The sequence below is a fragment of the Schistocerca americana genome, chromosome 3 (assembly GCF_021461395.2).
Source record: "Schistocerca americana isolate TAMUIC-IGC-003095 chromosome 3, iqSchAmer2.1, whole genome shotgun sequence".
Taxonomy (NCBI): domain Eukaryota; kingdom Metazoa; phylum Arthropoda; class Insecta; order Orthoptera; family Acrididae; genus Schistocerca; species Schistocerca americana.
Genome location: NC_060121.1, coordinates 408207522 through 408220255, shown reverse-complemented (window position 1 = coordinate 408220255; position 12734 = coordinate 408207522). Strand labels below are relative to the sequence as shown.

Below are 12734 nucleotides of genomic sequence, written 5' to 3'. Positions count from 1 at the left end.
GTGGACTCCAGGAGGTGACGGGGAAGAGGGACGCCTCCCGTATTGGCGATCAAAGGAGTCATCGAAGAAGGAGGCATAGGATGGGTGGCCACGCATCGCAGACAAATGGCATGCATACCTGCATAGGAGAAAGTCACGGCGGTAGGACAGCGGTAGTTCAGCAACTTCGGCATACAGACTCTCAACTGAACTAGTGTAAAAAGTACCAGTGGCCAAACGGCTGCCACGCTGTTGGATGGTGTTGAGACGGCGTAAGAGGGACGGACGTGCAGATGCATGAACAAAGCACCCATATCTAGTTTCGAAAGGACAAAGGGCCGGTACAAACCGAGGAGGGTGGTTCGATCTACACCCCAGAAAGTACCATTGAGGACATGTAGGACACTGAGGGACCACACACAAAGGGCTGCCAGGTAAGACACATGGGAGGACCAAGAGAGTTTCCTATCGAGCATGAACCCTAGGAACTTCGTAGATTCAACGAACGGAAGAGCAACTGGCCCAAAATGTACAAATAGTGGGAGAAACCAACTGCGCCGCCAGAAATTCATTCAAACGGTTTTTCCAGTGGAAAAACGAAAGCCATTGTCGATGCACCATGAGTAAAGACGATCGAAACATCGCTGAAAACGTCGCACAATGAGACAGGTCTATCAAGAACCGCAATAAATGGCAAAGTCGTCAACAAAAAGGGAGACAGAGATGCCTGGCTGGAGACAGGCCATTATGGGGTTAATAGAGATAGCAAAGAGTACGGACGTAGTGTTACCTTATGGAGGTGCTTTCCGTCGTTAGGGTATAGTCCCATTATTGCATTTAAGAAAACGCTAAATGTGGAAGGACATGAATACGTGTTACAGCATTGGGTACTGCCTACAGTAGAGGAACATTTCGGAGACGATGATTGTATGTACTAGCATGACAAAGCAGCTTGTCATAAAGCAATCTCTATGAGGCAATGGTCTATGGACAATAACTTTCCTGAAATAGACTGGCTTGTCCAGAGTCCGAGCGTGAAACCGATGGAACACCTTTTGAGATCAGTTAGAAAGTCGACTTTGTTCCTTCGACCTCCTATGGTTTCGGGGCTGCCATTTCTGCATAGACATTCAAACACCTCACTGAAAAATGTCCCCCACAGACTTCAAGCCGTCATAGAGGCGAAGGGTGGTCACACCCCATATTAATGTCCACGAATAGGTGGCCTCGGGAGTACACAACGTTCCATTAGAACTACTGATTACCTTGGGAGAGTCAGCCTTGACAAAACTCTACTATCTGCTGAGCTAGATGTATGAAACAGGCGAAATATTCCCAGACTTTAAGAAGAATATAATAATTCCAATCCCAAAGAAAGCAGGTGTTGACAGGTGTGAAAATTATCGAACTATCAGTTCAATAAGCCACGGCTGCAATATACTAACACGAATTACTTACATACGAATGGAAAAACTGGTAGAGGTCGACCTCGGGGAAGATCAATTTGGATTCCGTAGAAATGTTGGAACACATGAGGCAATGCTGACCCCACGACTTATCTTAGAAGATAGATTAAGGTAAGGCAAACCTACGTTTCTAGCATTTGTAGACTTAGAGAAAGCTTTTGACAATGTTGACTGGACTCTTTCAAATTCTGAAGGTGGCAGGGGTAAAATACAGGGAGCGAAAGTATAGTTATGAGAGTTATGAGAGTCGAGGGGCATGAAAGGGAAGCAGTGGTTGGGAAGGGAGTGAGACAGGGTTGTAGCCTATCCCCGATGTTATTCAGTCTGTATATTGAGCAAGCAGTAAAGGAAACAAAAGAAAAATTCGGAGTAGGTATTAAAATCCATGGAGAAGAAATAAAAACGTTGAAGTTCGCCGATGACATTGTAATTCTGTCAGAGACAGCAAAGGACCTGGAAGAGCAGTTGAACGGAACGGACAGTGTCTTGAAAGAAAGATATAAGATGAACATCAACAAAAGCAAAACGAGGATAATTGAATGTAATCGAATTAAATCTGGTGATGCTGAGGGAATTAGCTTAGGAAATGAAACACTTAAAATAGTAGATGAGTGTTGCTATTTGGGGAGCAAAATAACTGATGATGGTCGAAGTAGGGAGGATATAAAATGTAGACTGGCAATGACAAGGAATGTGGTTCTGAAGAAGAGAAATTTGCTAAGATCGAGTATAGATTTAAGTGTCAGGAAGTCGTTTCTGAAAGTATTTGTATGGAGTGTAGCCATGTATGGAAGTGAAACATGGACGATAAATAGTTTAGACAAGAAGAGAATAGAAACTTTCGAAATGTGGTGCTACAGAAGAATGCTGAAGGTTAGATGAGTAGATCACATAACTAATGGGGAGGTACTGAATAGAATTCGGGAGAAGAGGAATTTGTGGCACAACTTTGACTAGAGTAAGGGATCGGTTGGTAGTATATGTTCTGAGGCATCAAGAGATCACCAACTTAGTATTGGAGGGCAGCGGGGAGGGTAAAAATCGTCGAGGGAGACCAAGAGATGAATACACTAAACAGATTCAGAAGGATGTAGGTTGCAGTAGGTACTGGGAGATGAAGAAGCTTGCACAGGATAGAGTAGCACGGAGAGCTTCATCAATCCAGTCTCAGGACTGAAGACAACAACAACAACCAGTTACTGTGTTACGCTACGCATTTTCAGGCCCCCTGATCGACGTGTAGGAAGAATACCATCTGCTGCACATTCGAAGTAACGGCCAGGATACTATCACTCGTATCCATAGAGTAGCATGGAGAGCTACAGCAAAGCAGTCTCTGGACTGATGACTACAAAACAACAATAGGTGTCCGGATACTTTTGATCAGATAATGTAATTTGTGTCACCTATACATCAGGTTCATCAAGCTTTTGCAAAAGTACGGAGCAACTATCAGCATTCAGTTGTCTTATGAAAGTTAGACCATATGTAGTAACGCATGGTTTTATAATATATTAGAGAGTTTGTAATTTTAACTGCTGCATGTACAATGTCTTACGAACAATCTGGATTAATTAGTTTTGTTTCTATTATGTCCATACTATAAGTGTACGTTTCATTCATCTGCGGCTGCTTACTTGCTATATAGCGTTATCATTTTCTTAAGCACTTAATTTACTTTGTGTTATGAATATCACCTACTTTGTCAATAGTAAGCTATCATTTGATAACCTGTTACTTAACTTGAAATAAATGGCTATAGAAGTGAAAGATCAAGTTAATGTGTTAAATGGGTGCTTTTAAATCCGACTTTTAACATTGATCACATCTGAGAAAAGAGTTGTTCTATCACTCAACGCTCATATTTTTAACGTTATATGAGACTTTTAGATGGTCTAGTAAGCTGTCTATTGCAAAACAGACTCGGCGAAACAACAACAAACCATTTCCATTAAACAGTCGCTATGATCCCTGTTTTACGATACGTTTTATTCATGCAGGCACAGTATTCCGGGAAGAAAGTAAAATAATTGCGGATTATTTTTTCATGCTTTCACGTCCTTGGCTGCCATGCGGCCCGATAGGAAAGGATCAGAGCGCATAGTTTACGCAGTCTGTATGGCACCCTAATGTTAACTGAGCATCTGCATAACCTAACAGCATTGTGTCTTAATCAGAGACCTAAGTAGCGCCATGCCGTCCACGATAGGCAAACCCATTGTGATCTGTATATTGTAAGGTATGGACAATTCTAGTCTTGGAGCAGTAATGGCACAAGTGTAGCCGTCCGCTTTTTATTACAAGATGTTCATTCATGGAAAGAAATTCCTGCGGTATTGTGTAAACAAAGGTGAGATTCTCAGAATTCTCTAGATTTTCATATTATCTTCCGTTGTCGCATAGGATAACGTTCGCCTTGTTCGTAGTGTGGCGGCGCATCTCAGGTAACTCGGCCAGTCCAGGCTGGTTACGGTTTGGCGCACCTAGTGGTGCCAACTTGGAGGTTGGTCGACACCAGCGGTCGTTTATGGCACCGTACACTCTGGGCATGCTGCGTCGATCATTGTTTGGGGTGACGCTGAAAGGCTGTTTGTCTCGGAGAGCAGAGAACATGGATTCACCGCCCGAATCGCGAAGGAAGCACTAGCCTCTGTAGAAAATGACCTTCAGCCTCAAGATGAGCTGCGGGCCGAATACTGTCGAGGGAAAGCAATTAACGGTCAGTCTATGAGGCACCTTCCACATCACAACTTGACTAGGTTTGTTGAGGTATGAGTGGACTCTATCCGAGTAGAATTATATTTCCCTCGCTCTTCTCAGGAAACGTGATGATTCTTTTCTCACAAGCAGTAAAATTCTTGCAATGAGACAGGGATACACCCCGATAGCTAAAGAAAAAAACAGCCAAAACATCTGCGGGGTCATGTCCTCCAAGAACAGCAACTCAGACGCGAGTATTTTTAGCTGCAGAACGCTAACTACCTGTGAGAGTGTTCTTCCTCATCGTGAAAAGGCTTGAACGATGTTATGAAACATATTACTTCACAAGAAGTAGAACACTGTTGACGCTATACTGTTCATTTCCGTTGGCTTGGAGGATTCTTGAAACAGCCGCAACGTTTTCCAGGAGCACAAAATTTTTCTCCACCAAACTCCTTTATTTTGTGATTGAATGCGGAGCAGAATTAATAAAGTGGAGAGCTGTTGAGTGTCTACCAAAACCTTTAGATTTTTCATCTTTACTTCACTTATCCCACCTACAGCTGGAGATAAAGCCCGCACCCACTACTTCCTTTTTCTTTTATTTATACGCCTTGATGAATCCATATCCACACCGCTATACTGTTTCTTAAGTTCGAATCATAAGTAATTCTGTGAGGAGTCACTCACTACCTGAAGGTGTGGTTGCGTGTTGGCTTTTCATGTGATAAATTTTGTGCTTGCAGAAGTCACTGTAGCGTTGTGGGGAAGGGGCAAGTGGGAGGGGCAAACAGCTCTCTGGGACGTAACAGCCAGCACTGTAATCCGTCTCTCTCTCTCTCTCTCTCTCTCTCTCTCTCCGTGAGTGTGTGTGCGTGCGTTTGTGTCCGTGGCATCGACTTGTACTGCTTAGTGCAGCCTTAGAACTAATTTTCTACAGAAACTGCGTGAAGATGACAATGAGCTTCCGCAGCTATAAATTACTCTTTAAGAGATACAGAAGAAGAATTACCTCTACATAAGAATATGTTCACTTATACATTGCTCGAGCATCACTTTTTTGAAACCACATTATTGTCTCCCATTTCGATGCAAAAGTTTCAATTTTGATGGAATGCTGCCAACAACTACAACTTCCCTCTAAAATGATGCAAAAGCGTGGCGTCCTGCGACGTCACTCAGTCTTAGATTAGATTAGTACTTGTTCCATAGATCATGAATAAGACACTTCGTAACGATGTGGAACGTGTCAGGTTAATAAAAGGTGTCTATACAAGATATTACATTACGCAAAATATTACATGACACTTAATATTTTTAATTTTTTTTGGTGGGGGTTTGGGAAATTACCCACTTACTATATCCAAAAATTCATCTAATGAGTAGAAGGAGTTGCCATTAAGAAATTCTTTTAATTTCCTTTTAAATGTTATATGACTATCTGTCAGACTTTTGATGCTTTTAGGTAAGTGACCAAAGACTTTTGTGGCAGCGTAATTTACCCCCTTCTGAGCCAAAGTTAGATTTAACCTCGAGTAGTGAAGATCATCCTTTCTCCTAGTGCTGTAGCCATGTACACTGCTATTACTTTTGAATTCGTTCGGATTGTTAATAACAAATTTCATAAGTGAATATATATATTGTGAGGCTACAGTGAAGATCTCTAGCTCTTTAAATATGTGTCTGCAGGATGATCTTGGATGACCTCCAGCAATTATTCCGATTACACGCTTTATTGCAATGAACACTCTTTTACTCAGTGATGAGTTACACCAGAATATGATGCCATACGAAAGCAGACAATGAAAATAGGCGTGGTGAGCTAATTTACTGAGATGTATATCGCCAAAATTTGCAATGACCCTAGTAGCATAAGTAGCTGAACTCAAACGTTTCAGTAGATCTTCAGTGTGTTTTTTTCCAGTTCAACCCTTCATCAATTCATACACCTAGAAATTTTGAATATTCTACCTTAGCTACCGATTTATGATCGAAGTCTATATTTTTTAATGTTGTCATTCCATTTACTGTGTGTAACTGTATGTACTGTGTTTTGTCAAAGTTTAATGAGAGCCCATTTGCAGAGAACCACTTAATGATTTACTGAAAAACATAGTTTACAATTTCACCAGTTAATTCCTGTCTGTTGGGTGTGATAGCTACACTTGCATCATCGGTAAAAAGTACCAGCTTTGCATCTCGGAGACACTTCAAACAGCAAAATGTCGAAACATGCGAAAAGAGGCCACAGCTTAGAAGTTCATGTGGGGCGTAAGATGGGTTGATGACGTCATATTGCCCCGAAATTTCACCACAGTTCTGCCCAATTCCACCGTGAACGTGTCACACGATGGGTAGGTCGTCATAGACCCTCTCATCCACATTTCACCCTTTCCTTTGGCTTCTCTGCAATCGAGCACTGCTGAAATCACCCTGTTTCCTTAAGAAGTTGTCCTTTTCCTCGTTCCGCTGAGACATGTGTGGAAATCAGCGCCCCAAGGGATGGGGTGATCTCATTGGTGCCCTTTATACCACCCCCTGAGGGTTTTTCGTGACGATTCCGAGTGATCGTGTGTCTGAAATGTTAACGTCAGCCACACATAAAAAACCCGCCTGATTTGAACTCTGGGTGTCGCGGCTCTGAACTCCATCGTAGACGCGTGAAAAGAAGAGGTGAAATGTGGGTAATACGGGTTGTGACGACCTTCCCGTCGTGCAACATGTCCACCATGGCGTTGAGCAGAATTGTGGTTAAATTTGGTACCAATGTGTCGTCATTAACTCACTTTACAGCTCACATGAACTTCTGAGCAGTCTTTTTTTTTTTTCATGTGTCTACATCTTGCTGTTTGAAGCGTCGCGGAGCCCGAGGGATTGTAGGCACTTTTGAGGCAAAATTCAAACTTACGCGTCGAAATGGGACACAGTTACGCGGTTTTGAAAAAGCGATAATTCCTTTTGCGCAGTGTGGAAATACAGGGTGAGCACAAGGTCTTGCCCTGATTATAAAACTTTACAACAGAATAACCGTTTGACATAATAAGTAACATTTGATGCCGTTACATAGGTTATTGTTACTAGTTTTTTTTAAGACCACTTACGTTAGATCTGGTCGATGTGATCGAGCGGTTCTAGGCGCTTCAGTCTGGAACCGCGAGACCGCTACGGTCGCAGGTTCGAATCCTGCCTCTGGCATGGATGTGTATGATGTCCTTAGGTTAGTTATGTTTAAGTAGTTCTAAGTTCTAGGGGACTGATGACCTCAGAAGTTAAGTCCCATAGTGCTCAGAGCCATTTGAACCATTTTGAACTTACGTTAGTAAACCTCAACGTGTGCTCCCTTGGTAGCTCGGAGAATGTCGAGGCGGTATTCCAGTTCCCGCCAGGTGTTTCGTAACGTGTGTTCTGTCACAGTACCCACAGTACCCACAGCAGCTTGTATCCTAGCTTTCAGTTCGTCGACGTCAGCAACTGGTGTGACGAAGACTCTGTCCTTGAGATAGCCCCAGAAAAAAAGTCAAGGGATGTAATGTCTGGAGAGGGGAGTAATGTCCGGATCGGTGGATCGGAAGGAACGGTCCAACACCCTGCTCTCCAAACATTATGCCCCTTGACAATTTTTTCTGGGGCTATCTCAAGGACAGAGTCTTCGTCACACCAGTTGCTGACGTCGACGAACTGAAGGCTAGGATACAAGTTTCTGTAGGTACTGTGACAGAACACACGTTACGAAACACCTGGTGGGAACTGGAATATCACCTCGACATTCTCTGAGCTACCAAGGAAGCACAGGTTGAGGTTTACTTACGTAAGTTGGGGTTGTTGGGTTGTTTGGGGGGAGGAGACCAGACAGCAAGGTCATCGGTCTCATCGGATTAGGGAAGGATGGGGAAGGACGTCGGCCGTGCCCTTTCAAAGGAACCATCCCGGCATTTGCCTGGAGCGATTTAGGGAAATCACGGAAAACTTAAATCAGGATGGCCTGACGCGGGATTGAACCGTCGTCCTCCCGAATGCGAGTCCAGTGTGCGACTAACGTAAGTGGTCTTAAAAAAAATTAAAAAACTAGTAACACTAACTTATGTAACGGCATCAAATGTAACTTATTATGACAAACGGTTATTCTGTTACAATCAGAGCAAGACATTGTGCTCACCCTGTATAATAACATTAAGAGAAGGAGACACTAGTATTTGATTAAGACAGATTTAAGAGACGTTCTTGCCTTTTCAGATTCTAGAGAATTTTTTAAAAAATAATATTGCATTACACATTTTATACAGTTCAGATGGTAAATGTAAGCAAACAATTCATTGTTATATGTATACGTTTCACAACGTATGCACAAGAGAACACGATTTCTTGTGCACTACGCACTGTACTGTAAACTCACCATGACTGCTTTGCATCATATTTATTTGTCGAAATGACTCATCTTATCACTCCGGTTACAAATTACTTTCCTTTTCTTGTAGGAGATGAGTGCCGGTAAGGACGAAACGGACGAGGAAGAGAAGGCAGAAGAACCAGACACTGGAGACCCATAGCAGAAAGAGTGCTGCCTTGAAGTAACGGCGTTGTTCTTCCTAAACAGATACTTCAATTTTCGGAAAACTGAAGGAAAGTAGCGGCTACCTTAATGTGGACCATTTCAACAGTGCTTCTCTGTACGGAAGTCATGCTGAAGTCGGCTGTGTTAATTAATGAGCGGCATACACAGAATACAAAAGATGTATTTATTTTCATGGGTACCACACAAAAGTAAGACGAAGAAAGCGTCTTTATGTGCGGTGAATGATGTAAAATGCAAAGAAAATAAAATTATATGTTGCCAGATTTGGGTGCTACGATGGCTTTTTTCTCTGCATTTCACTTGAGAATCCACCGTCTTCTGACTAAGGCGTGCCATGACTTACGCAATCTGTAACGAGAATTTGGTTACTTGCTACGAAGATTTAATCTATTTTCTAGCAATTATGTATACTTTGTAGCTAATTGCACAAAAAAGTTGAAACTTATTTAAGGACCGCAACGTCGTACCGATATGCTATTCTGGAGTACAAGGAATAATCTTACAAAATGTTCTAATACTGGAAAAAAAAGAAAGATGAACATAAAAGAGTGTGTTAATGCTTTCCATAGCCTCAGGTAACTGTTAGCCTTGGAACAAACATCGTCTTCAGCATAGATAAATTCTAAGTTATGCGTATCGTATTTTCTCCGAAGCTACTAATTGGATTTTGAAGAGTGAAGCGCCATTGACTTCGTTTCTTTTAGCTGTCCAATTTCGAGCAGCAGAAAACACTACGGTTCCATCTGAAAAAGCAAAGTTGAAACCGATGTCTCTCTAATTAATATAACTATGAAAAGAGACTATATGTCGTTTAGTAAGAACTTTTCACACTTTATTTAGGTGAAGACAGAATTACCATACCTAAAATATTCCGGAAATATCTGAGCTTAGCTGAATAACCCTATAATTTTATTGTGTGAGACAAATGCAGTAGCTGAGAGCTTCCAAAATCATTCCATTGCCTTTGTGCGGTTGAAAATAAACATTATTTATTTCCTTTTCATATCGACATCCAAATGGCTGTATTTATTATTTTCAGCTTTAACTGATATCGGTTTAGAAGGCTCAAGGTTTCATCTCTACTTACATAAAGTGAGAATCAATACACAGCTCATCCGCAAGTATATTACTGTACGTGAAAATTAGTCACCTAATCGACCCTTCAACAGGTATCAAAATCTCTCAACTGTCTTGGACCTGGCACTTTAGATGTGCTCCCAGATAAGTTGGCTCATGTGCAAAAAACATACTTTCGGATGTACAATACATGTATACCTGCATTTTGTTCCTAAACACCGATTTCACGAATTAATTGTTGACAAACAAGAAAGTTGTAGTGTCAACTGTATTCAGCTGTAAGTTTTGCAGCTTAAATTTAAATGCAGCCTGATGTGCAATTGAAATTCAAATGTGTTATTACAAAGTGAGACTTATCCGAAAACCTACCTGCGCATGTAACACTCCAGTACCGAACAGAAGTGCAAATTTGTCAGCTAAATGTTAACTGTCCGGAAAGTACGTAATCGATAAATTATGTTTGAAAATACAAATGAATCCTTGGGAATATGCTATAAGAGTGGAATATGGACGAACCATACCAGAGGTTCGCACAAACTACTTGCGCCATTATTAAGTTGGACTTGGGCAAGTCACATGCCCGACGTATAACGCTCGTATTCCCAGGGTAACAGACAGATCTAACGAAAGTTTGGGGAAATACAACTTCAAAATAACCTACCAAATTAATAAGAAATTTAGCAAGTGTCTGACAAAGTGCACAATAAGGCAGACCTGGTGATAGCGATTTCCGCACTTCAACTAATTCTGGTACACTACGGTAAAACGTTTTCCAGTATTAATGTTGCTTTCCTTACACTTCAAGTAAAAGGTTTCAGTGTTTATTTGCAGTTAAACATCTGCAGACTTACCTATATCGTAACCGGCGCAGTATCAGATTGTTACAATTCAGTGATATTAGTATTATTAACCAGTGAATAGTTTTAATTTAATTACGTTGCAGGTTCGCTATCTTTTGAGAAAAAGTAAGTGTCGAAAGGAAAATGTATTCACAAGCAGTTCCAAGTTCACGTAAATTATATTGTAATTACTCTATAAGACAACCAAAGATCATGTTTAGCTGCGAATAGGAGTGTAATCTCGCTGTAAAACTTGTAGGTAAATACACACATCAAAAACAGTTTTGCATCAACCCGGTTCCCAGGACTCCTGAAGACAGACGTTGACAGTGGATATTGTATCACAGACAGAGTCCCTTTGACAGTTCAGAGATGTCACTAAACCCGCCCAAAATGGAAACAACCTTGCATGAGCGGCGCCTATTAGACGGAGGGGGCCGACAGGCGATCAGTGCCAGTCATCCCACCAGGAGGGAGGTACACGGCTCGTGTTGTCTGCAGTTCAACCATGCCTAGACGGTCAATGCCGCGGTTCGATCGCGTCCGCATTGTTACTTTGTGCCAGGAAGGGCCATCAACAAGGAAAGCGTCCAGGCGTCTGGGAGTGAACCAAAGCGATGTTGTTTGGACATGGAGGAAATACAGAGAGATAGGAACTGTCGATGACACGGCTCACTTAGGCTGCCCAAGGGCTACTACTGCAGTGGATGACCGCTACCTACGGATTATGGCTCAGAGGAACCGTGACAGCAATTTCACCATGTTGAAAAATGTTTTTCGTGCAGCCACAGGACGTTGTGTTACGACTCATACTGTGCGCAATAGGCTGCATGGTGCGCAACTTCACTCCCAACGTCCATGGCGAGGTTCATCTTTGCAACCACGGCACTGTGCAGCGCGGTACAGATGGGCCCAACAACATGCCGCATGGACCGATCAGGATTGGCATCATGCTCTCTTCACCGATGAGTGTCGCATATGCCTTCAACCAGACAATGGTCGGAGACGTGTTTGGAGGCAACCCGGTCAGGCTGAACATTTTAGACACACTGTCCAGCGAGAGCAGTAAGGTGGAGGTTCCCTGCTGTTATGGGGTGGCATTATGTGGGGCCGACGTACGCCGCTGGTGGTCATGAAAGGCGCCGTAATGGCTGTACGATACGTTGAATGCCATCCTCCGACCGATAGTGCAACCATATCGGCAGCATATTGGCGAGGCATTTGTCTTCATGGACGACAATTCGCGCCCCCATCGTGCACATCTTATGAATGACTTCCTTCAGGATAACGACATCGCTCGACTAGAGTGGCCAGCATGTTCTCCAGACATGAACCGTATCGAACATGACTGGGATAGATTGAAAAGGGCTGTTTATGGACGACGTGACCCACCAACCATTCTGAGGGAACTACGCCGAATCGCCGTTGAGGAGTGGGAGAACCTGGACCAACAGTGCCTTGATGAACTTGTGGATAGTATGCCACGACGAATACAGGCATGCGTCGATGCAAGAGGACGTGCTACTGGGTATTAGAGGTACCGGTGTGTCCAGCAGTCTGAATCACCATCTCTGAAGGTCTCGCTATATGATGGTAGAACATGCAACGTGTGATTTTCATGAGCAATAAAAAGGGCGGAAATGATGTTTATTCCAGTTTTCCGAAACACTCGGAACCGAGGTGATATAAAACTTTTTTTGTTGTGTGTATTTCACCGTATTAAATCGCAACCGAATAATTTGTTGAGTACTGAATATTATATCTTTGGTCTAAAACATCGTTAACAGTCATTTCTTTTCAAGTCGTAATTTCAGACGACCGAAGGCAATATTTCGTTTTCTCTCCGCATATATGAAACAATCTTCAAATAAAAAGGAACAGCACATCTCCTCATAAGAGAAAGGCTTTAGCTTTTTCGACTTGCACCATAGGTTGGTGGGATTCCAGGTTCCTCTTAGTAGGTCAAGTCTCCAGTTCCAGCAGGAGGCGGCTGCACGGTTGGCAGGGACTGTGTTTTTTAGGTTAGAGGGTCTTGGAAAAGTGCAGAAAGGGCCTCTAAGGGTGCAGGACGAACAAAGCAAGAGGGCAGACATAGGAACA

At 42.6% G+C, this 12734-nt stretch overlaps 1 protein-coding gene across 1 annotated transcript in view; it reads left to right on the top strand.

The window, feature by feature from the left end:
- Nucleotides 1-8862, top strand: part of LOC124606943 (dynein axonemal intermediate chain 2) — a 150937-nt gene extending 142075 nt beyond the window's left edge. The window contains exon 9 of the mRNA XM_047139065.1: nt 8621-8862. Coding sequence (XP_046995021.1) covers nt 8621-8692 — 72 coding nt within the window. The 3' untranslated portion in view covers nt 8693-8862. The remainder of the gene's footprint in view (nt 1-8620) is intronic.
- Nucleotides 8863-12734: the final 3872 nt, after the last annotated feature.